This window comes from Polistes dominula, unplaced genomic scaffold (genome assembly GCF_049000335.1).
Source record: "Polistes dominula isolate Pdom_NZ unplaced genomic scaffold, Pdom_raw_medaka contig_19, whole genome shotgun sequence".
Classification (NCBI taxonomy): Eukaryota; Metazoa; Arthropoda; class Insecta; order Hymenoptera; family Vespidae; genus Polistes; species Polistes dominula.
In genome coordinates this window covers 789,312-812,459 of record NW_028301058.1, presented here as the reverse complement: position 1 = coordinate 812,459, position 23,148 = coordinate 789,312, and the positions used below count along the sequence as shown (strand labels likewise).

The 23,148-nt window shown below is 29.9% G+C and overlaps 2 protein-coding genes across 6 annotated transcripts in view; one reads left to right on the top strand and one right to left on the bottom strand.

Moving 5' to 3' along the window:
• The window catches only part of dtn (transmembrane protein 132C dtn), a 111,216-nt gene that overhangs the window by 18,135 nt on the left and 69,933 nt on the right, over window positions 1-23,148 (top strand). The gene's annotated exons all lie outside the window — the stretch shown is intronic.
• On the bottom strand, window positions 15,240-17,666 carry LOC149031466 (uncharacterized). Its single transcript, XM_089175763.1, has 2 exons — window positions 15,957-17,666; window positions 15,240-15,602 (listed from the first exon to the last, which is right to left on the bottom strand). Exon 1 carries the CDS (start codon window positions 16,266-16,268, stop codon window positions 15,963-15,965), a length of 306 nt encoding a protein of 101 aa, XP_089031889.1. The 5' UTR covers window positions 16,269-17,666; the 3' UTR covers window positions 15,240-15,602; window positions 15,957-15,962.

The following is a 23,148-nucleotide window of genomic DNA, read 5'->3' as shown; positions in this document are numbered from 1 at the left end:
TTTATTGTAAAAGTTAGAATAAAAAGAGTAATACAAAAAGAACAAAGTAACAGAATGATGAGAAAGAGAAAGAGAAAGAAATGATAGAAAGTGCCTTACAGAGAAAGATAAAAAGAATCCCCAAAAATAAAAATCAAACATACAGAAAGAGATGAAAGGAATAAAAGTAAAAGTAAGGACTACCTATTCTCCCTTTCCCTCATCTTCTTTTCCTCATCTTCACCCCTCATTCCCCTTCTATCGTCTCTTCCAGTCTGTTAAAGCTTCAGAACCTTTGTAGATAGAAAAGGAAAGAGATATATACATATATATGTATAGAAGGGTCGTTCGTTTCAAAACGTTGCAAAAAAAACGAAAAAATAGAAAATAAAAAAAGAAGAGGAAGAAGAAGAAGAAGTTTGTAGATCCTTTTGAAGGTATGAAGAGTAGAGTGAGGAGGCAGAGGAGGGGGTTAGTCTTCAAAGACTTGGAGCAGGTGTTCTCCTGCGATTTCTTATTGTCTCTTTTCTACGTGTGGCTTACCTGGCCTCGGCTTTACGCTTTATCCTCCTTCGGAGAACCTAAAAAGAGACTGTACTACTACTACTCCCTTCAACGACCGATGGAGTTATCCTTCCTGATGGCTCCTTGCTTGCTTGGGTTGAGTTCAGTTAGGTTGGGTTGAGTTGGGTTTGATTTGGTTGAGTTCTGGTCCTTTCATTCTTCATATGTCTGCTCAACAGTTTTGATATCTTCTTCTTCTTCTTCTTCTTCTTCTTCTTCTTCTTCTTTTTATTTCTTATTTCTTTGTTTTAGTTAAAAGAAATAGTATTGGGTTGACAAGTAAATGATTGTGGATTTTGTTGATGGGTGGCTTTGTAAAATCAGCAATGACTTAGTTTCTAACTTAATATGTTTCTTCCTTTTTGTTTTATTAACCTTAGATCACTTTTTATGTTGTATTAACTTAGTAGGTTGAGTTGAGTTAGGTTGGGTTGAGTTCTGGTCTTTTCATTCTTCATATTTCTGCTCAACAGTTTTAATATCTTCTTCCTTTTATTCTTATTTTCATTCTTCCTTCATTTGATTATTTTTTATTCAGACCAATCACGTTTTACTACGTGAGTAGTTACTTCAGAGAATAATAATAATAATAATAATAATACTAATAATAATAATAATAGTAGTTAATAACTTGTTACAAGTAATAACAAGTAATTGTAACAAGGATAGTAATATGACTCTACTGCTAGTAATAGTAGTAGAAGATACTAGCTTTGATATTAGTATTGGTGATAGTAGAAATTAGATTTGAAGTCGTTTTACGGGAAAGTTACGATGCGGAGAGAAAGACAGACACCATAGGGAATACCTAAAGTAATAGAGTTTTCAAAAAGGAAAACTAAGAAATCCTGGGGAATCCAATTGTTCTGAATTTTGCGTCATTTAACACCGATTACACTTTCTTCAGAAATTTCAGCTACCATGGTAACATACATTTACATATGTGAGTGTAATAATTAGAAAACAATGACACTTACTTGTATACTTCACCTAACCCCATTTAACAACCCCCATATAATTTTCATTCTAACTTTAAATATAACAAATTACATTGATTTAATTAAAACAAGATTTATCTGTACTTCATCCCATTTAACAAACCCTACCTCTACCAATAATTAAAAAACCCTACTAATTAAAAAGATAGATTTACCTGTACTTCACCCTATTTACCTATTTACCCCTACCCCTATATAATTGTAATTTTAACTTTAAATCTAAAATATCAAACTGTACTTCAGCCCATTGAACAAACCCTACCTCTACTCACACATAATTTTCATTCTAACTTTAAATATAACAAACCAAATGGGTTTAATTAAAAAAAAAAAAAGAAGATTTACCTGTACTTCACCCTATTTACCGTTTACCCATTAACACCAACCCTTATACAATTTTCTATTTTAACTTTAAATCCAAACAAATCAAAGTGATTTAATTAAAAAAGAAAAAAAGATTGAATCTCTTGTTCACAGATTATGAAAAAATACTTGGAACCTTGGAACCTTGGAACCTTTATATTGATACCTGTATAAATATATTTCTTTCTTTCTTTATTTCTTTATGTATATATAGGTATACACAGGTGTGCATTTTGTATGAGAACAGACGAGCTGAACGAATTAACTTGAAGTACGTTAGTCTTCTCGTCATACGAGTTCTTCTTATTGTTAAAACCCGATTTTATTGGATTTTGGTGTAGCGTGACGAAAACCTTGTCCTGTGTGTGTGTGTGTGTGTGCATGTGTTTGTCTTTTATTTTTCAAACGAATCAACCTTTTTGAAATCGTTGATATCCAACTCCCTTCTTCCCCTTTTGAACACACTCACACTTGCATCCAACACCACCTCCTCTTCTCACCCTGCCACCAAAGCCCTTTACGTAAACCGAAGCCAAAGTCAAATATAATAGGAGGTTTCAATTCTTTTTTTTTTTTTTCCCCTATTTGATTTGAAATCGATCCTCGTATACTCTTTCGTTTTATCTGTGTGTTTTCATGAATACCTAACATTGGTAGCATTGATTCGTTTGGAACATGATTCTGTGATTTCTGCTTGCTATCTATCTATATCGAATTGTGTTAGGTGATAGCAAAGGATGGTATTTGTATATGGATCTGTGTATGTGTGTGTGTGTGTGGGTTGTTTGGATGTTTGTGGAAAATAGGGATAGGTGTAAGGGATAGAAAGGATTTGTCATTTGGTTTTTTTTGTTCATTGTTTTTGGTATCATTCTGCAGATGAATGTAAATAAATATAATTGTTGTAATCTTTTGTATTAATAAGAAAATAGATAAATTTATATAAATATAATATTTATATTATATTTAATATTAATAGTTAAAAATAAAAATTAAAAATAATTTCTATAATATATTATTATATTATAAATATATTAATAAAAATAAATATATAACGTAACATAATAATTATAAATTCCCCGTGGGGGTGGCGGGGAAGAATACCCCCTCAGTAATCCCTGCTTGTCGTAAAAGGCGACTAATAGGGAAACCCAAAAAAAATGGATAATTATTATAAATTAATAGAGAGAAATAACTTTGACCAATTTATCAGTTGTACAACTCGTTGTTTTGGTTTTCCTTTTTTTCCAATGCCCAGTTTTGTTATTGTTATTATTGTTGTTTTTACGAGCATAATTTTTTAATCCTTCTCTTCCTCTGTGCATTCAATCAAATTTGAAATAAAACGATCGATAAATATTCGTTATCTCGTTTTCCAATTTACCATAGAAAATCAGGAACAACGTGGGTTAGAGGATTTTTCAACGAATAGGTTGGATTTAAGAGTGGGGGTAGGATAGGAGTGAGGGAAATTGGAGTGGGGATGATATGGAGAGTAAAAAAAGAGTAAAAAAAAAAGAGGTTAGGTTAGGGAGTGGGTGGCAAGTGGAAAGAATGCATTTTTCCTGCACCTCCTATTTCCTCTTCCTCTTCCTCTTTTTTTTTTCTTCTTCTTCTTCTTCTTGTTCTTCTTCTTTCATGCCTGAAATGCGACGGCTGTGAAATTGCACTATGGCACTTTCGTCGAGCAAGTATAAGAGCACGTACTTCCTTCTCGCAAATTTTACCTTGAAAGGTAGTACAGAGTACCAGCAACAGCAGCATCAACAGCAGCATCAACAGCAGCAGCAGGAACAGGAACAGCAGTAACAGCAGTTGCCAGTTCTTCCTTCTCCCATTTCTGTTACTTTATCTTCTTCTTCTTCTTCTTCTAGTTCTAGTTTTACATCTACTTTCACAAGGATAAAACGTAAGCTGGAATAAACCAAAATATGTGTGTTGGTGGATTACAATGGCAACGTTTGCAACAAACCACCCCATTGCCAGACCTCGTTTTACACTCCCTTGGAATCTGTTTAATTCCAAGGAACGTCTTGTTGAAATATTCTAAACGTTTTATGAATTTCTTTAGGTGGGGCTGTGGGTGGGACTGGGCTTGAGACAAAAACTGAGATTGATAGAGAAATGTTTTGTTAAAAGAAAGATTAAAAGTGAGAAAGTAGAATTGACAGACAACCTAAAGGTTAATCCAATTTGTGTTGTTCATTCGTTTAGTGTCAGAGACATTTTATTTGAGTAAAGTATGTTAGGTTATGTATGGTAACCAAATATTATAGTGTCAGAAATATCATGGTGTCAGTAATATACAAAACAATCAGCATCTTTCATCTCATCTTCTTCATCATCATAATCATCATCATAATCATCATTGGGAATAGTAACAGTTGTAATTAGAATATTCTACTTGTTTTGTGTCATGTTGTTCATCATAGTAGACGTCTGCTAAAGGATGCTTTGAAATTACTTTTGGAGGAATATATGTGGATTATTTTATATTACTTTTAATTATACAGGGTTATTTCAAAATTTATTAATTAGAAATTATAAATGATTTTATTTTATTAATATATTTATTTATTTTTTATTGGTAATTTAAGGATTTATGTTAATTTTAGTTATACAGGGTTATTCTAAAATTTATTAATTAGGAATTATAAATGATTTTATTTTATTAAGATATTTTGATTTATTTTTTATTACTAATTTAAGGATTATTTAGGATTTATATTACCATTATTAATATTATTTTAGCATTTATATTACTTGTAGTTATACAGGGTTAGTTCAAAATTTATTAACACTAGATTGCCCAAGGCAGTCATTTTGACTGTTTTTTATTTTCAATTAGAAAAACAATTATGTATATATAATTGTATATAATATATATACAATTATAAAATATACATTATATATAATATAATGTTGTATAACTGTAAATAATATAAGAAATATTAAAAATTAATTTTAAACAAATTTGTTTACACATTAGTTATTTTTTCACAATGCAGTCATTTTGACTGTTTTTGGGCAATATAGCTATACAAGAAATCTCGGGCAATCTAGTGTTAATTAGGAATTATAATTGATTTTATTTTATTAATATATTTTTATTTATTTTTTATTACTAATTTAAAGTTTATTTACGATTTATATTACCATTATTAATATTATTTGAGGATTTATATTATTTTTAGTTATACAGGGTTACTTTCAAAATTTATTATATTAGAAAAATGACAAATGATTTGAAATATAATTATATATTATCAATAAAATAATAATAAATACAATAAAATATATTAATAAAATAATATGTATTTTTTTTATTGTTAATTTAAGGATTGATTACTTATAGGTTATCTAAGTCTTTAAGTACTGTAAGTTTTCAATAGATGGTGTTGTATTATAATTCAATTATTTCACGTTTTATCCAGATTTTTTTTCAGGTTTTTTTTTTTCAGGTTAAAATATGACATAACCAACTTTGTTCTTTTATTAATCATTGAATTATAATCATTGCATGTGAATGATGTATGTTGTTAGTTAATTAACTGATAAAAGATCAGCTTTAAATTTTACATCATCCACTTTTTGAATAACTCTGTATATATATATATACATATGCTTGTATTAAATGTGTATGAGAAAGTGAGGAATGGGTTGAGTTGGTGAAAGAGGAAGAGGATAAGGAGGATGAGGATGAGGATGAGAGGAATAGGAGGTGGAGGAAGTGGAAAGAAAAAAGAAACGAGATTAAAGGCGACGAAATGAGTTTGGAAGATTTTTTTTTTATTTTCTTTTTTTTTTTTTTTTTTTGACTGGCGCGTTCGTCTTTTAAAGTTTACGATCTTAATACGATCTTTACTTTTAAATGTTTAGAGTCTCCCCATCTCATTTATCTTTACTTTGAAATAAAGTATCTTTTTATCTTCTTGATAGATGATTGGAGGAAGAAAAGTATAATTTAGATATAATCGATCAATAAAATGTTTTATCTTTAATGTTTCAGATTTTATGTCGATCGAGTAGGAATACATTAAAATAAAACAAAATAATTGCTATCTTTTAAAGTATATTATTTAAATGTAGATTTATTTTTTTTTTAATATAGTTAATTTACAGTTTATTTATATTTATATTTTATTAATATAATATATTATATTTTTTTATTATATTATATTATAAAAAATAATTATATAAATTTATTATTTAATAAAATAATAATATTAGATTATATATTTAATTATAATTGAATAATATAATAAATATATAAAATTAATATAATTATATATTAAATAATAAATAATATTATAATTATAATTTTTTTATTATATTATATTATAATTAATTTTATTTTTTTATTATATATTATACTATAAACTTAATATTTAATAAAATAATAAAATAATAATATATATTCGATAATAAATTTAATTATAATTAAATATAATAATATAATATTTAAATATAATATACATATACATATCAAAGATTAATGTAAGAATTAGGTGACCTAAAACAACTTGCATTTAAATTCCAATTGATTTATTTTTTTAAATAGTTTTACTTCATTTATATATATATATATATATATATATTCATATTAAAATATTATATGTAACAGTAATATTTATTGCAATACACTTTAGTTGTTAGATTTTTCTCTTTGGTATTGATATATACATATATATTGATATATATATATATATATATATATATATAGATATTTTAGTTGGTTGAACGTTCTTTTTCATGGCAGAGGAAACCATTACGATGGTTTCCTTTTCCTCGTCGTATTTTCATAACCGTAGTCTTTTGAAAAATATGTCGTTTGAAATAGAACACGTGCATTATTCTTTTCAAATCGTTTTCTACTAACTGTACCCACTAATCAATACCACAACCTTTACCATTATTATCGTTTATGTTCTTCAATCGTACATGTGTCCTGCTTGCACTTCTTTCTATCATCAATTTAAACGATTAAATATAATTGGACAATTTCAAATGATTTTCTTTTGATTTATTTTATTTTATTTTTTTATTTCTTTCTTCTTATCAAATCAATTTTTTATACACGTAGTAAATATCATCAATTTCACGTATAAAAATCAATTATAATTTTTACAACCCCTAAATCATTTTTTTTTCTAATCATTTTCCTACGTAATCATTCGTTACTTGATTGTAAATCACAATTTGCTTTTAGCATTCGATGAGAAACTCGAATACATTTTCCATATTCGATCTATCGAACTTTGAGTTAGAGAAACGTAGAGTGGGGTTAGTTGGGTGGGGGTGAAATGGGGTGATTGGGTGGTTTGAATTTACAGTTAGAGAAATAGGAAATAGCACTCTCGTTCGACTATGCACAACCACCCCTTATCATCCCCATCACTCGCACCCCCCATTCTCACCCCTTATTCTCAGATTCGAGTTTTCCCGTGCATTGTAGTTGGTAGGTAAATGTCTGTATGTATGTGTGTGTGTGTGTGTGTGGGAGAGGAGGGTGTGTGTCCCTTATTCGTGACTTTTCCAAGAGAAAACTGTCCAAAGGTACGTGCGAAACGGTCCAAGCTTTCACCCTCTCACCCTTTTCACCCCTAACCTCCTCGACACTAGAGAACTCGCTTAAAAATCCAATAATCCAAAAAAGAATTCTAACGGGGTGGTAGGGGGTAGTTGGGGGGTAGTTGGGGTGGTGGTGGTGGTGGTGGTGGCTTCGGGATTCACATCGAAGGCAATAAAGCGTCGAATTCCAATGTCGGTCGTAGAGTCGTTCAATCGAATTTCAACCCCCTAACCTTTTCTGTACTCGTAGAATAAGTCTAGGTGCCATCCAATCCTTTCATCAACCCTTTTTTTTCTATTCTTCTTCCTCTTCTTCTTCTTCTTTTATTTTTTTTATTATTACTTCTTCCATTTTTGTTTGTTTTTTGGAAAACTTAAATAGAAAAGATCAACGAATCGTAATTGGACAAATAAACAACAGATTTGTGTTTAATTTTTGTGGTTTAAATGAATTTTATATAATAATAATTAACATTATTATTTAACAATTTGTAATATTTTTCAGAATATCATGAAAATTATTTCAAATTAATTGTTAACGAATAATCTGACGTAAAATAACTGACCAACTGACCCTTAAATTTTTATTCATTCATATTGACTTAGAATTACAAACTACTTTCAAAAAAAAAATAAAAAAATAAAACAATAAAACTATAGAATATGATCTTTAAAAATTCACAAAACGATTTAATTTTTTTTTTCAAAATTAATAATACATACGTGAATAAATACAATAAAAAAAAAAATAAAAACAAAACAAAAGGAAAAACAACATGCATACTCGTGTAAAATATTCAAAATCGATATACAGTACAAATAGTTTATTTGTTTTCATGTAAATAGAAATACACAAACAGAGATAGTAGATTGAATAATTATTAATAAAAAGAAATATAAATGGTACCAACACACATACGAATATACCTGCATACAGAACAGACAGACAGACAGACAGACAGGCAGGGTAGCGTAAGGGTTGCGTCAGGGTACTCAAACTAGTTCATATAAAATAATAACACAATGTGTAGAAACAATGAATATAAATGTTACTTACAAACAAACAATCATACATACATATCACTCATACATATCAGACATACGTACACACATACGAACATAAATACACACAGAGAGACAGACAAACAGACAGATAGAAAGAGAGAATGATAGAAACTGTGGCATGAGAAATCGATCGATCACGTTCGATGTTATGTACTATAGTTAGCTAGTAGGAAATAAGTTCATACATAGTAAAGTAATACATATACGTACACATACATACATACATACATACATATATAGTTAGTTAGATTGGTACGTGTAGTACGTACACAATATACGTAGATGGACAGTAGGTTCGGGACATAGGCCATCTGGTTGGAAACGAATCTAGGTCGTTGTAGAGATGCTGAAGGGAAGAGGGTGGAAATAGGGGAACCAGGACCAGGAAAGAGAAGAGAAGGGTAGGGTAGGACGATCGGTTAGGCAACAACAGGGTAGAGGAGGAAGAGGTGTAGGAGGTGAAGGGTAACGGTGTGCAATATCGTGTGGACCGTAGTGCAATAAATTTCACCCTACACGGAAACGAGGCATCGAAATCTCAACGATAACTATCGTTAAATCCTCCAATGCGACTCTAGGAAGAAGAGGGTTGGTTAGTTGGGTCGGTTGGGTTGGTTGGTTGGTTGGTTGGTTGGTTGGGTCAGTTGTAGGGGGTTGCTGAGTTGGTTCGGTTAGATTTTCCCGTGAGGGAGGTGGTATCAGGGAATGAAGAGGAACATGGGAGAGAGGTGGGGGAAGTATAGTACTCGTTTCCTTTCTTTTTACATTCTCTCATAGGAAACACACCTGGTGGGATCTTGTTTTGCACAGCCTCCTCTTCCTTGTCAGATTTAATACTCATAGAGGAGGATACTGGGAATGAGAGAGAAGGATGTATAGGCTTGTGGTTTGAGGATGTTTCGTAAGGTAGCTCAACAGTTCCACCTGAACGTGCGACCAGCCAGGATCGTAACTCAGTTAGACCCTATATAGTAGTATTGTATAGTATAGTACGTTTTCACGCTACTACGAATTACAGGCTTGCTTGGTTGCCTCCGTAGACGCATGTATCGCGTGTATATTATCTCGTAACATACATACCTCCTTCCTATTCCCTCATCCTCCTCTTTCACCTCCACCTAACCCCACTTGTATCCACCTTATACACGTTGTCTGGGTTATACTGTTAACTCTTGCCCCAGCTGCTACTGTTAACGAATGAAAGAGATGGATAGTTTGGTATAGACGTATACATTTACAGAAATGTATATAGATGTGTGTGTGTTTATGCGTGTATGTTGTAGAAAGAATTTAGTGTGGTAACGTGGGTGGTATTGTTGAAGAAAATGGAATTGTTTTTATCTTTCTTCTTTTTTCTTTTTTTTGTTTTCGAACTTTTCACGCCCTTTTATTACACTGCTAGCCCAAGATAAGTGAAAAAGCTTTTTTCTTTTTATTTATTGTTGGTTATTTATTGATATCAATTTTGAGATAAGTAGTGGGTTAGAGGGCTAATGGTAAAACTTTATTTTGGTTACTAGGATGGTTGTTATAAATTGTTTATTTAATATAATTCTAAACTATTTAGTAAATTATAAAATAATACCGCGATTAGAATGGAATACATAAAATAATAAAATGTAAGGTTATGTTGTATGTATATCGAAATAATTGAATTGTAATACAACGCCACCTGCATAACCTGAAAACTTACAGTACTTAGAGACCTAGATAACCACTAAATAATAAATCCATAAATTAGTAATAAAAAATATCAAATAATCTCAATCAAAACTATCCTATATTTTAAGTTGAACAAGCACATGTAAAATAAAATAAAAATTCATTAAGATTGGTTCAGTAATTTCTGAATTATTAGTGGACAAACATATTTTGATACTGAATTTTTATACATAAAGATATATACAGCATCCTCGAGTTAAAAAAAAAAAAAGTAAAAAAGGAATAGAATTAGCATAAGGTTTTTTTATGTGATTGAAGGGTTGTTGAATTTGGCAACGTTCGCGTATAATCGTCCAAAAAAAAAAAAAAAGAAAAGAAAAGAAAAAAAAACACCAGGATGGTCCAAACGTGTTTGGTCGATGTTGTACGGGGTTTTTTTTAATTTTTTTATTTTGTTGTTTTGTGTTTAACGTTTTTTACCTGTTTATTTGTAAATCTTGCAATAACCGTGTGTCAATAACTGCTTTATCCATTATTCTTCCGCAACGTATATTTTCCGCAATCGCATTGGAACAATGGCGTCGATAATAAAAGCTTCTCGTGTGCCGTTCGAACCACACAGAAAAAGAGAGAGAAAAAGGAGAGGGGGTTGGTATGGGTGGAATTTGATGATGGTAATGGTGGTGGTAGTAGCAGTGGTTGGGGTGGGGCTGAATGGGGGAGAATTATTAATAGGAAAATAAACGATAAGCGTATCGTTTATTCAACAATTCAGATTACCCTCCTACCCCTTCGACTTAACGAGTCGTTTAAATCCAAAATGCACGCGAACGTGAGCTTTGCTTTTGTTAACACTTTTGGCTTTTCTTTTTTTCTTTTTCTTCTGTTTGTTTTACCCTTATTCTTTTTTCTTTTTTTTTACAAATTCCTGCTAGTCACAAAAAACAAACAAACAAACAAACAAAAATAACGATAAGACGATTAGCTTTTTGTTTGTTATTTTTATTTTGTTTTTAGTTTCTATTTTTTTATATCTTGGGTTTTACGTTGGGTTTTCTAACGATGACCAAACCTTTTGAAGGGATAGAAATGAAAGACATTAAGGAAATTATAATAAAGAGTAGATTGTTTATATTTTGTTTAATTTTTCTTTGTGTTTACTTCGTTGAAACTTTTAAGGGTGAATGTTTTCCAATTAGCAAGTGTTTCAATGTGTATATTAATAAACGAAATATAATAATTACAGTTAAAATAATTGATATTTATTAGGAATACAATTAGAAAGGGTTTTGAGGTTAGGTGGGAACAAATAAAAGCTAATCAAAGTTACTAAAAGTTTTTAAAAGTAGCATTACTGTAAAATATACAATACTAAGATAATAATGAAAATAATCAACATCTAATATTTTAATTATTAATAATATTACGATAAATAAAAAGAAAAATGTTGAAATTTAATGTTTCAATTACTTTAATGTTTAATGTTTATTAAAAATAACTAGTAATAAAATAAAATGACTAGTAATAAGATTGTACTTTCATTGGACGAAAATAAACTAAAGTATATGTTAACAAGTTAAAGTATTACGATGTAAGTAATGACAACACTTGTTCTATACGAGTTCTTCTTTGGATAACACCATAGAAAGCAAGTACCCATATAAAGAGAGAAAAAGAGAAAGAGAGAGAGAGAGAGAGAGAGAGAGTAGAAAAGTGGTTAATTAAATGACGTCTCTTCTTGTTAAAGTGAAATTATCGATGCTACTACTACACGTTTGGATAAAGTAGGCGGATTTAATTAGTTTTAATTGGAAACTCCATTTAAAATAATTTACGATTGTATTATTACTACTACTACGTGGAGCATATTACAGTCAACTGTAAACAACTGAAATAACGTTGAAAACAAATAGTAAATAGAATATGAGTGTAACAAAAAAAAAAAAAAGATTGTACTAAGAACAAATATTTATTTGTTTATATAGATATATATTTGTATAATTTATTTATTTAATATACTTAATTATATTAATATTTAATAATATTAAATATTATTTAATTAAACATTTTAATTAAAAATATCTTAATTATAATAACATTAAATATATGAATTAAATGAAATGTGAATGAAAATGTTAAAATGTTCAAACAATCCTAGGATTTTTTTGTTATTATTCTTCTTCCTCTTCTTCTTTTTCAATGTTGAACCTATTTTTAAACAAAATACACTTGCCAGTTTTTATTTTTTACACATAAATACGTAAATACATCCATACAACCCCACATATACATACATATATATATATTCATACGTGTTTGCATTCGTTACATGCATAAAGTTAGGTGTATAAAAAAAAAGATAATAAAAAGGCTAGGGGTTGGTTTGCATTAATATTTGCAAACAAGTATAAAACTACTTTTTGTTAATAAAAAAGAAAAAAAAAGTAATAAAAAACATCGTTCTTTCTCCAGAGTTTTCATGGAAAAGCTGAAAACTATGGGAAGAACGTATGTTACTGCTGTAGAATTTCATTTCGTTGCTAACAGAAGATAAAGAGAAAGATAAAGAGAAAGAGAGAAAGAAAAAGAAGAAAATATATGTATATATATATGTGTATATATATGTGTGTGTGTGTCTGGTAACGTGAATAAATGCAAGAGCATAGAAGAGCAATAAGTCAGGAAGCGAACGTTGGTAGTTCGGAAAATGCTTTTATCGTCTTCGACCGTTAATCAAGCTGGCTAGGGTTTACGTTGTTCGAACATAGGATCCGGTACTGTACGGTACGGTACGGATACGGGTACGGTATAGTACGGTGGAATGTAGATTCCTAAACGTGAATTGGAAACTCATCGATTGTATCAAGCATACAGTTACCATTAACGTGAACAATTTTACTCAAGTTTGTTTGCATGAAATCTAAGTACCAATGTGATAGAAAATCATCCTTTTACAATTAAAATAGAAAAATTAAAATTACAAGATGAATAAGATAGAGAAAGATAAAAGATTAAATGAAAATTAAGAAGAAGAAGAAGAAGACGATATTTTAAGTTTGTTTATTTTATGCATTAAGTGAAAATTATATTCTTCAATAAAGTTTTGACTTTTTTTTTCTGATAGTTGGAAGGTAAGATCGTTTGTCGTGTTTTATGTATGTGTGTGTGTGTGTGAATGTGTGTGCTTGTATGTAACGCGTTAAATGATCGGAACGAATCGTTACCTTAGGTTTTCTAACTTCGAACGATTGGTATCTCAATGTAAAGGTAAATTTATCCGGTCGATCAACTTCGATCGTACGTGTTTAAGATCTTCGATTAGTTGACTACTAGTTCATGTTGTCCTTCGTAGATAGATAGGGTACTAAGTTTATGTTTTATTTCTTCTGATCTTTTTTAAACATAATTGTTTGTTATAAGTTATAAATTATATACAATATTTATTCATATTTATTTTAAATATTTTTACAAAGTTATTTCTCTTGTTGTAATTTCGATATAAGCTTGAATTTGATGTAAACTTTGTCATTTTTGTTATAAAGATTGTAATAGTAGTAGTTTGTTTCGTATATTACCTTGAACTATATTCTAACTTTGGTCTTAGTTATTCAGTTTGTGAACGTAAAGTCTTTCATACACATGTTGAAATGATTCAGAAATTGATTTATCAGATTTTTTGAAATTAGTTTGTTCGTTGGTAGGTCACATGTTAAACTTTGAGAAACATCTGTTGTTTTCGTTGTAATAACAACGATAAATAATGTGTAACATGACCTCAATAACTTCAAAAATAAGTTTGATTTAGTTGTAACACCAAAATTAGAAGACTAAGTAGACTACCATATCACAATAATTACATCTAATTAAATATAATACAAATTATCATCAGAGTATAAGGATGAAAGCGTGAACATAACCTCAATAACATCAAAAATAAGTTTAATTTACAGTAACACCAAAATAAGAACAATGAGAGTAGCCTATTGAAAATTGGTCATTACTCGAAATCAATTAGACTCACATTCCTTTAACAAGATTGGTAATCAGTTTGATCACAAAGTCACAATACTTCTACTCATCATTTGAAGTGAATAGTAAGCAAGTCGGCGTACTTAATTTACACGTTTGTCTTATCGAATTGGAATCGTATAACACGTGTTGTGAATCCTATATATGTATATTGATCGTCTGACGACTACCAGTTTCCCAAGGAATCTATCCAATGATAGAGTACCCCTAGTGGTGAGTCCCTAGGCACATTTTACTGGTTCCCTGTTAGAATATACATGTGCCCTTCTATCGATTAGAATTGCAACGAATTCGCTTGCGGAATATATTGGCTCTTGGCAATAGAAGGTCTTGGTTGGTTGGGTTGCTTGCTTGCAAGCTACGAGAACTCTGAGCTACTACTATTCAACTATTCAACCAACCAACCAACCAAATCAACCAAACCAACCTGATGACTTTTACGAGCAACGTTATTAACGATCCTATTAAAACCACGCCAGATCGACAGATTTTCAAACGATTATGCGATTTTATATATGTCTTTTAAAGTATATATTATGCAGTTAATGAGTAAAGGGAATGGAGAGGGGGGTGCTAAGAGGAAAAACAATTTTTCTCTATGAGATTATTGCGTAAAACTTGTTTTAATCGTTCTTAAATAACTGTCTTGTTTTTTTTTTCTTAACTTCATTTTTAATATCAAACGTAATCAGACATTTTTATATATTTTATTTATGTGGTATGATTTTTTATATTTTTGCAATAAGTTTTTTACTTTAATATTCAAAATTTCACTCTTTGTTTGTGTTATCTGATATCTATAATAGAATATTGTATAACGAATAAAGTTATACAAGTGACGTTTTAATCAATAAAGATGAATGGTAAACGAATCTAAAGATAACAGGAAGTTTCATTGGTTAATTAATAATATTTGTTTCTTCCTGTATTTCTTACTAATTGGTTTATTAACAGATAAAACTATTTTGCACAAAAAAAACAATCCTGTTATTCAAGATTACATTAATAAAATAATAATACGATGTTTAGTACATAATTTGACTAGGTTGCAATAAGTTCCAACGACGCCATGTTGCTGACAACCGAGTCCAAATGATTTTAAATTACATAGAACAGATTTTTCAAGGTTTTAAGGGGACCTTCTACTCTGAGCACCTAAAAAAAAGGCTATTTTCGCGAATTTTTTCCAAGAAAACTATAAAAGATATCGATCTAAAAGTTGTTGGGTTTGTTAAATTGAGTCTTAAACTATATGAATGAATTTTTATTTTTTCATTTTAATTAATTTTTTATTGCAAAAACAGTAGTATAAAAAAACACCTTAAAACTTTAGTGCTTTGGTAGCTTCATCAGAACTTGAGAATGGCTTACCTGAAACATAAAAGTAAAATGGTTTTATATTCTGTATGACTTCAGCTACAAAGTGACAGTTTTATATAAAAATTTTATCAATAAATAAAAAAATGGTGGACAAATTACAAAAAAAACGTAAATTTGACCTTTTTTTTTTATTGTTTTTGACTAAAAATAAATAGTAAAAATTAAAATATAAGAAAAAACTCTCCGTCACTTTGTTACAGCTCATGTGTAGAATATGTGGATTAGATTTTATAAGAATCGGTTTACTGGTTCGTGAGATACGATGGAGCTAGTATTTCAAAACATAGTTTCGAGATAAACGCGTTTAAAGTTTTTTTTCTACTCAAAATCGTTAAAAATTCTTACCTAAACTTAATCTGCGATGCCTGGACCGTACAATAGACCTTCTTCTTGTTCATATTCTTCAATTTCTTCCAGTCTTGCCTTCTTCCACTTTGATCTGGCATCTTTTGAGCACTCAGAGCTTCGACGGTTCGCAGATTCGATACGTCGGTCGTCGCGTCTTTTAGCAAAGTCGATCGCTCCTGGCCCAAGTTTCATGCCCATCGTTTCCATTATCTTCATCACTGTTTGAAATCCTTCGTTAAAGATACATGCTGAAACTTTGCACGCAATTTCAACAACTTTTTTGCCGTTAAACAGGTGTTTAGGTGCCATGTTCCTTACGCAGTTATTAAAGCTTTATATCGCAGTTAATTATCGGCCCATTAATGGCAGTTATTATCGGCCCATTACCGGCATTTATTATCGGCCCATTACCGGCATTTATTATCGGCCCATTACCGGCATTTATTATCGGCCCATTACCGGCATTTATTATCGGCCCATTACCGGCATTTATTATCGGCCCATTACCGGCATTTATTATCGGCCCATTACCGGCAATAATTATCGGCCCATTACCGGCATTTATTATCGGCCCATTACCGGCATTTATTATCGGCCCATTACCGGCAGTTATTATCGGCCCATTACCGGCATTTATTATCGGCCCATTACCGGCATTTATTATCGGCCCATTACCGGCATTTATTATCGGCCCATTACCGGCATTTATTATCGGCCCATTACCGGCATTTATTATCGGCCCATTACCGGCATTTATTATCGGCCCATTACCGGCATTTATTATCGGCCCATTACCGGCATTTATTATCGGCCCATTACCGGCATTTATTATCGGCCCATTACCGGCATTTATTATCGGCCCATTACCGGCATTTATTATCGGCCCATTAATGGGCCCAGCAATGGGCCACGTATTATTCAAATTATTAGCCCATTAACATCATCATAATTTAATAATCTATATATCATCATCTTTAGACAGTTATATATTTCTCTATGTCTGATCCCCCGAAAAATATACCTGACAATACGAAGGATTATACAGATTACAATAAAAAAAACTGCTTGAATAAACAATGAAAGAGAAAGGGATTGAACAAGATAAGAGTCGTCCGTGCGCGCCGAACGCTCAGGAAAGCGGTCCGAGGTAGTTACGTTCTGGCAGCAAAAAAATGTAGTTAGAGACATCGGATCTTTTTGAAATTTTAATACAATATTTCTACGTATATATACATTCGGAAAATGTAAAAAAAAAAAAAAATTTTTTTAAAATCGCAGAGTAGAAGGTCCCCTTAAGGGTAGTGGGTAGACACTGTTTGAAATTCTAACTTTTATTATTAATAAAATAATAATACGATGTGTTTAGTACACAATTTGACTAGGTTGCAATGATTTTCAACGACGCCATATTGCTGACAACTAAGTTCCAATGATTCTAAAATACATAGAACAGATTTGTCAAGGTTTTACGGGTAGCGGGTAGACACTGTTTGAAATTCTACCAAACAGGGTTTACTTCAGGGATGCGACCCTGCCCACGTGAGCCTTGATTTCTTTCATAATTCGAAAAATATTGAAAGAAATCATGTCCTAACCTAAAATCCTATACGAGAGGTTTAATAATAAAATAAAATAAAAAATAGGATGAATGAAACAAAATAAAAATAAAATATAAAAAGTAAAGTAGCACTTGATCATATTATATATAATCTCGTTAAGATTCATTTTAAAACTAAAGTAAATAATAATAATAATAATAATAATAATAATAATAATAATAATAATAATAATAATAATAATAATAATAAAAAATAAGAGAGGGAGAGGAAACTCTTGAAGTTTCCGGTCCTTTTACGGGCTAGGAGTCTCGAATAAAGGTCGAAAAGTAATAGTCGGCTCTTGGTGACGACTTCCTACTACTATCATTCAGTATGATATCCAAGAAAAAGAGAGAGTACCTGCCACTGGGCACGTTTTCACAGTTGTGTCTTCTTCTTTGCACTATAATTGTAGTAGTAGCAGTAGTAGTAGTAGTAGTTGCAGTTGCAGTGAATACTCGAGACGAGAGATCGTCTCTCGTAAGCTACTCCTCTTCTTCTTCTTCTTCTTTCTTTCTTCTTCTTCTTCTTCTTTTTTTTCTTCATTCCCCTCATCCACTTCCCTTTCTTTTTCTTTTTCACTCGTTTGGTATATAAGGAAGGTATGGGAAAGGGATGGAAACAAGTGGCACTATAGGAGTACACCGCGAGTGCCGACGGTGGTGTGTGCAGCCCACTCAGACCTTACTACTCTTATACTTTTTATGCCTTCTTTTCTTTTCTTTTTTCTTCTTCCATTTTTTTTTCACTTTTCTAATTTTTTTTTTTTTTTACCATATACACCTTTACTTTTTTACCCCTTTTTACCTCCCACCATTTCTATTATTTATTTTTATCCTTTTTCGTTTACTTTAACATTTTCTCTCATATATTTCATCCTTGTTTATTTATTTAGTTATTTATTTATTTATTTATTTAATTATTTATTGGTTAAATTTGTGTTAATTTTATTTATTTATTTATTTAATTATTTAACTATTTATTACAAGGAATACTAGTGTGACTTAGTATTTGCATCAATGAACTTTCGAGTTCCTAATGCCACAATTAATAATAATAATAATAATTAATATTATTATTTATTAACTAAATTTGTATTAATAATTAATTTATTTAATATTCTTATTGTTCTCTTAACTCAAAATAACGTCATACACATTTTAAATAATCCTCAATTCTAATTGTATTTCTTCCTATTTTTTCACATGGGGTTGTTTTTGGATTTTACGTATTTTCTTTCGTCATATTTTTATTAATGTTTCCATAATTTTCATAAAATTCTTATCTTATAAATCACTTTCATTATATTTATCTCATATCTGTTAGAAACATTTCTAATCTTTTCCCCACCCTCACCCTCGTAATCTGTAGATTTAATACTAGTTCTTGATAGATGATAGTTTCCAGTTAAATTTTCAACGATAAATCTCTCACTCATTCTCTCATCTCACTCTCTCACTCTCTCACTCTCTCTCTCTCTCTTCTGGTTTTTTTTCTTTTTTCTATTTCTTTCCTCTTTATTTCTTGTCCTTTATCCTTGTGAGGTCGTGAGGGTGGTCTGACAAAAAAATAGTTACAAGAGTCAGCGATATCACGAGACTTCGCTCGCTGAAGGGTATAATTAATGGAACCTGGTGGTTTTTAGAAAATCGAGTTATCGCAACTTGCACATCTGCACTGTAACTTATATACGGTGTCCTATAAGTAATTTATCGAGATAAGAAAAGTATTACAATTTGTCTATAATTATTAATTTCATTAATATTGATTTACAATCATTTCTTTTTTTACATTTTTAAACAATAATCTTCAGTTATAATTTTGTTAAGAGATTGGTTCCATTATTTATTCAAAATATTATTCCACATAACCTATAAATGTACCATAAAACTGTATAACCATATATAATAACCATAAAACTGTATTTAATATTAAACACCTGATTAAAATTGTTTTAAATTAAATTTCACTTAAATTTTAGTTATTTTAAAGTTGATTTTGCAAAAGTTCAAGTCTGTATCTCAAAATTATAACGAAAAGTTTCCAAAATAATTTCAACCAATTGAAAATGGCGAAACTAGCATATAAAATCCAATATGGTGGATAAACAGCATCAAAAAAACAACTGTAAAGTTAGTCAAATAATTCCACACGAAATATAAAACACAAAAAACTTGTTTTTATATATAAACATTTAAAAAAAGAATTAAAAAACACACACACACACACACATTACAAAATTACAAAATAATGAATATTATTCGATATATTTAAAAGAGTAACAAATTTCTAACCTATCCAACTAGCCCATTAAAAAACACTAACACTTACATACATATACATATACAAACAATATATATTTTGAAACTACAATACATAAAACAATGTTTCTACCATTGAATTCTACCATTTATTTTACAACAAAAAGCTCGTACATGTTAATATGATTATTTGATAGTTTTGCATTGTTTACTTGTCGAGATATATTGTGTACAGAGTTTCCATATTAAATACAGTTCCATTTAATATATACACATTTAATATATATATATATATATACGTGAACGTATATGCATGAATGCATGAATACATACTTGCATATACGTACATGCATGCATGCATGCATGCATGCACATAGGTCCTATATGTTTTAGACGTTGTCGTTCATTAAAGACGCGTGAAACACCCGCATTGCTGTATATTCGAGAACATTTCTACAGCTTTGAAACGTTTAATACTTGAAACGGAACCTTATGTGTGTGTATATGTGTGTGTGTGTGTGTGTTACTTACAACTTAAGTAAGTACTTTACTACTTACGTAGTGTTAGAATAGGAAAGAGTATAAAAAGAAATGAGAGAGATGAAGAAGAAGAAGAAGAAGAAGAAGAAGAAGAAATGAGAAAAACATAAAAGTGTAAGAGAAAGAGAAAGAGAAAAGAGAGAAAGAGAGAAAGAGAGAAAGAGAGAGAGAGATGCCCTTTGTACTTGGTAACTCCGTGAAATGGGAGCCCTCCATAAAACCAGCGTCGCATTTCAACCGTGTCTGTATGATATATACGTGTGTATGTAAGTGTGTAAGTGTGCATAGGGCCAAGTACCTGCGAAAAAGCTCGTTAGTCGCGGAAAAATGCAGTTTAGCGAATTCCGTGTTGAGAAAATCGTTCTCTTCCACTTCCATTCCATTCCCCTCACTTCTTCTTCTTCTTCCAGTTTTTTGGTTCTTTTTTTCCTCACCCTTTTCTACCCCCTCCGCCCTTCCTCAACCTACACCTATTACCCAACCTATACCTTTTCTAGTACTCCTCGTTCGAACCGGTTAATGTGTCTTGTTTTATTGTATTTTATTTTTTTTTTCTTCTTCAATTTATTCAATTTTGACTTCATGTGTTAATTCATTTGTGAGAATTATTTGATTATAAATTTGTGTGTGTGTGTCGGTTGGATGATGAAACTGTTGGATAAAAAGGGAACAATGAATTAATAAATAAATGAAATTAGAAGAATAGGAAGAAGTGGAATTAGAATATTTCGTAAAGGGTCAAGTTCTTTGTGTCTATGCACATTCCTGTCGCATTAGAATTACTTATGCAACTTCCGGAATACCCAAACGTACGCATGCTCCTTAACCAGGTTTGCTCCACCACTTCAGAGTGCAACGTACTGCATATATGAAATATTCATATATATATATATATTTATAAGTAACTATATTTTTATGCATTGTTTTTAATTTAACATACATATTTACACCTAATACTTTCCCATGCATTGTACATTCATATTATTATTATTCTGTATTTTTTTTTCATATCAACTAGTTAATTAAAATTATTCTTTCTCGGTTTATTTCACTGTAATATGTGAATACTGTAAAAAAAAAAAAAAATGAAACTGAACGATATTCGTTAATTAATTATTATTTTTTGATTTCACTGTATAATAGGATTCATGATTCGTTTTTTGTGTTAATTTATTGATTAATATATAATTATATTTAATTATTTATTTATAATTATATATACAATATACATATATATATATATATATATTATAATAAATAATATATTATATTGTAATTAATATTCATAAAAATTGTATTACAAAATATAATTGTTATTATAATATATACAATATAATATATTATATATGGAACTTTTTCAATACTAGACTAAGATATGTTTTTTGTGTGTATGTGTGTGTTTTTTGACGTATATGTATATTTAATATTGTAGCACGCATGTGCCTGAAACTTTTCTACGTCATAAATTAATTATAAAAAATTTAGATTAATTATTATATTACAAAAAGCAACAGCTACAATTTTTCTTTGAACATTAATTACTACCTTCTTTTACCTTCCAATCAAAACTAATTAATTTCTTTATGATAATAACACTATTCAACGTTTAAAAAAAGACAAAATGAACAAAAGAAAGATAGAAAGACAATTCTATTCATTTCCATAAAAGAAAAACCAATTAAATCATTCGATAATGGTACCCCATAAAAAAACCAAGTCAATTCTTTCAAACAAAGTTACAAAAAAAAAACTACACTTATAATAATACTAGTATCAACAATAGGATAATAAAGTCTTCTTACGTTTCAAAGACAATCAGACGAAAATCCCTCGAACTTGTAGAACATACATATACAAATACACAGACATACATATACACAGAGAGCAAATTCCTAGCTTAAACATTGATCCAGATCGTTTCACTTACGTTGACAAACCTTGGATTATCGAACGGTCACGAAAGCATACTTAGTTAGTAATGTTAGCGTGAGGTATATGTGAAATTCCATGGGATGTACCGTTGGGACTATAAAAGGGAAGAAAGGGTTGGTGGTAGTAGTGGTGTATGCTCGTTTCTAAGTTTTCCATTCTCTTATTCATTCCCCTCCTCAACTATACCCCCTTACCAACACCCTTTGCCTGATTCTCTTCATTTTGTCCCTTTCTCTAAACTTTGAATCTATATATGTATATATACAGTGTTGGTATGTAGATCCACATGTGTATGGAATGTGCATAGCCACTAAACGCAAAATCGTGGACCAGATTCGTTGTTTCCGTGCTTTCAGAAATGAACGTCAACCGGAAACGAGAAGATTTGAATAAATTATCCATCCTACTTAAATTATATATGTATATTATAATAAATATAATATAACTATATATATAATTTACGTAGTTATTTTTTTTTTTAATTTATTTATTGTAATATATATTATATTGTATATGTAATTATATTAATACCAATTATATTTTGTACTATAATTATTTTTTGTAATAATAATATAAATAATCTAAATATTTTATAAATAATTTATGACATAGAAAAGTTTCAGGCACATTTATGCTACAATATTGAATATATATATACGTCAAAAAACACACACATACACACAAAAAACATATCTTAGTCTAGTATTGAAAAAGTTCCATATATAATATATTATATTGTATATATTATAATAATAATTATATTTTGTAATAGAATTTTTATTAATATTAATTACAATATAATATATATATTTATATATTAGTATAAATAATACACTGTGTGTATATAATTAAATATAT

Coding starts and splice junctions, on each gene's coding strand:
- LOC149031466 (XM_089175763.1), bottom strand. CDS start 16,268: ATGGCACCTAAACACCTGTTTAACGGCAAAAAAGTTGTTGAAATTGCG.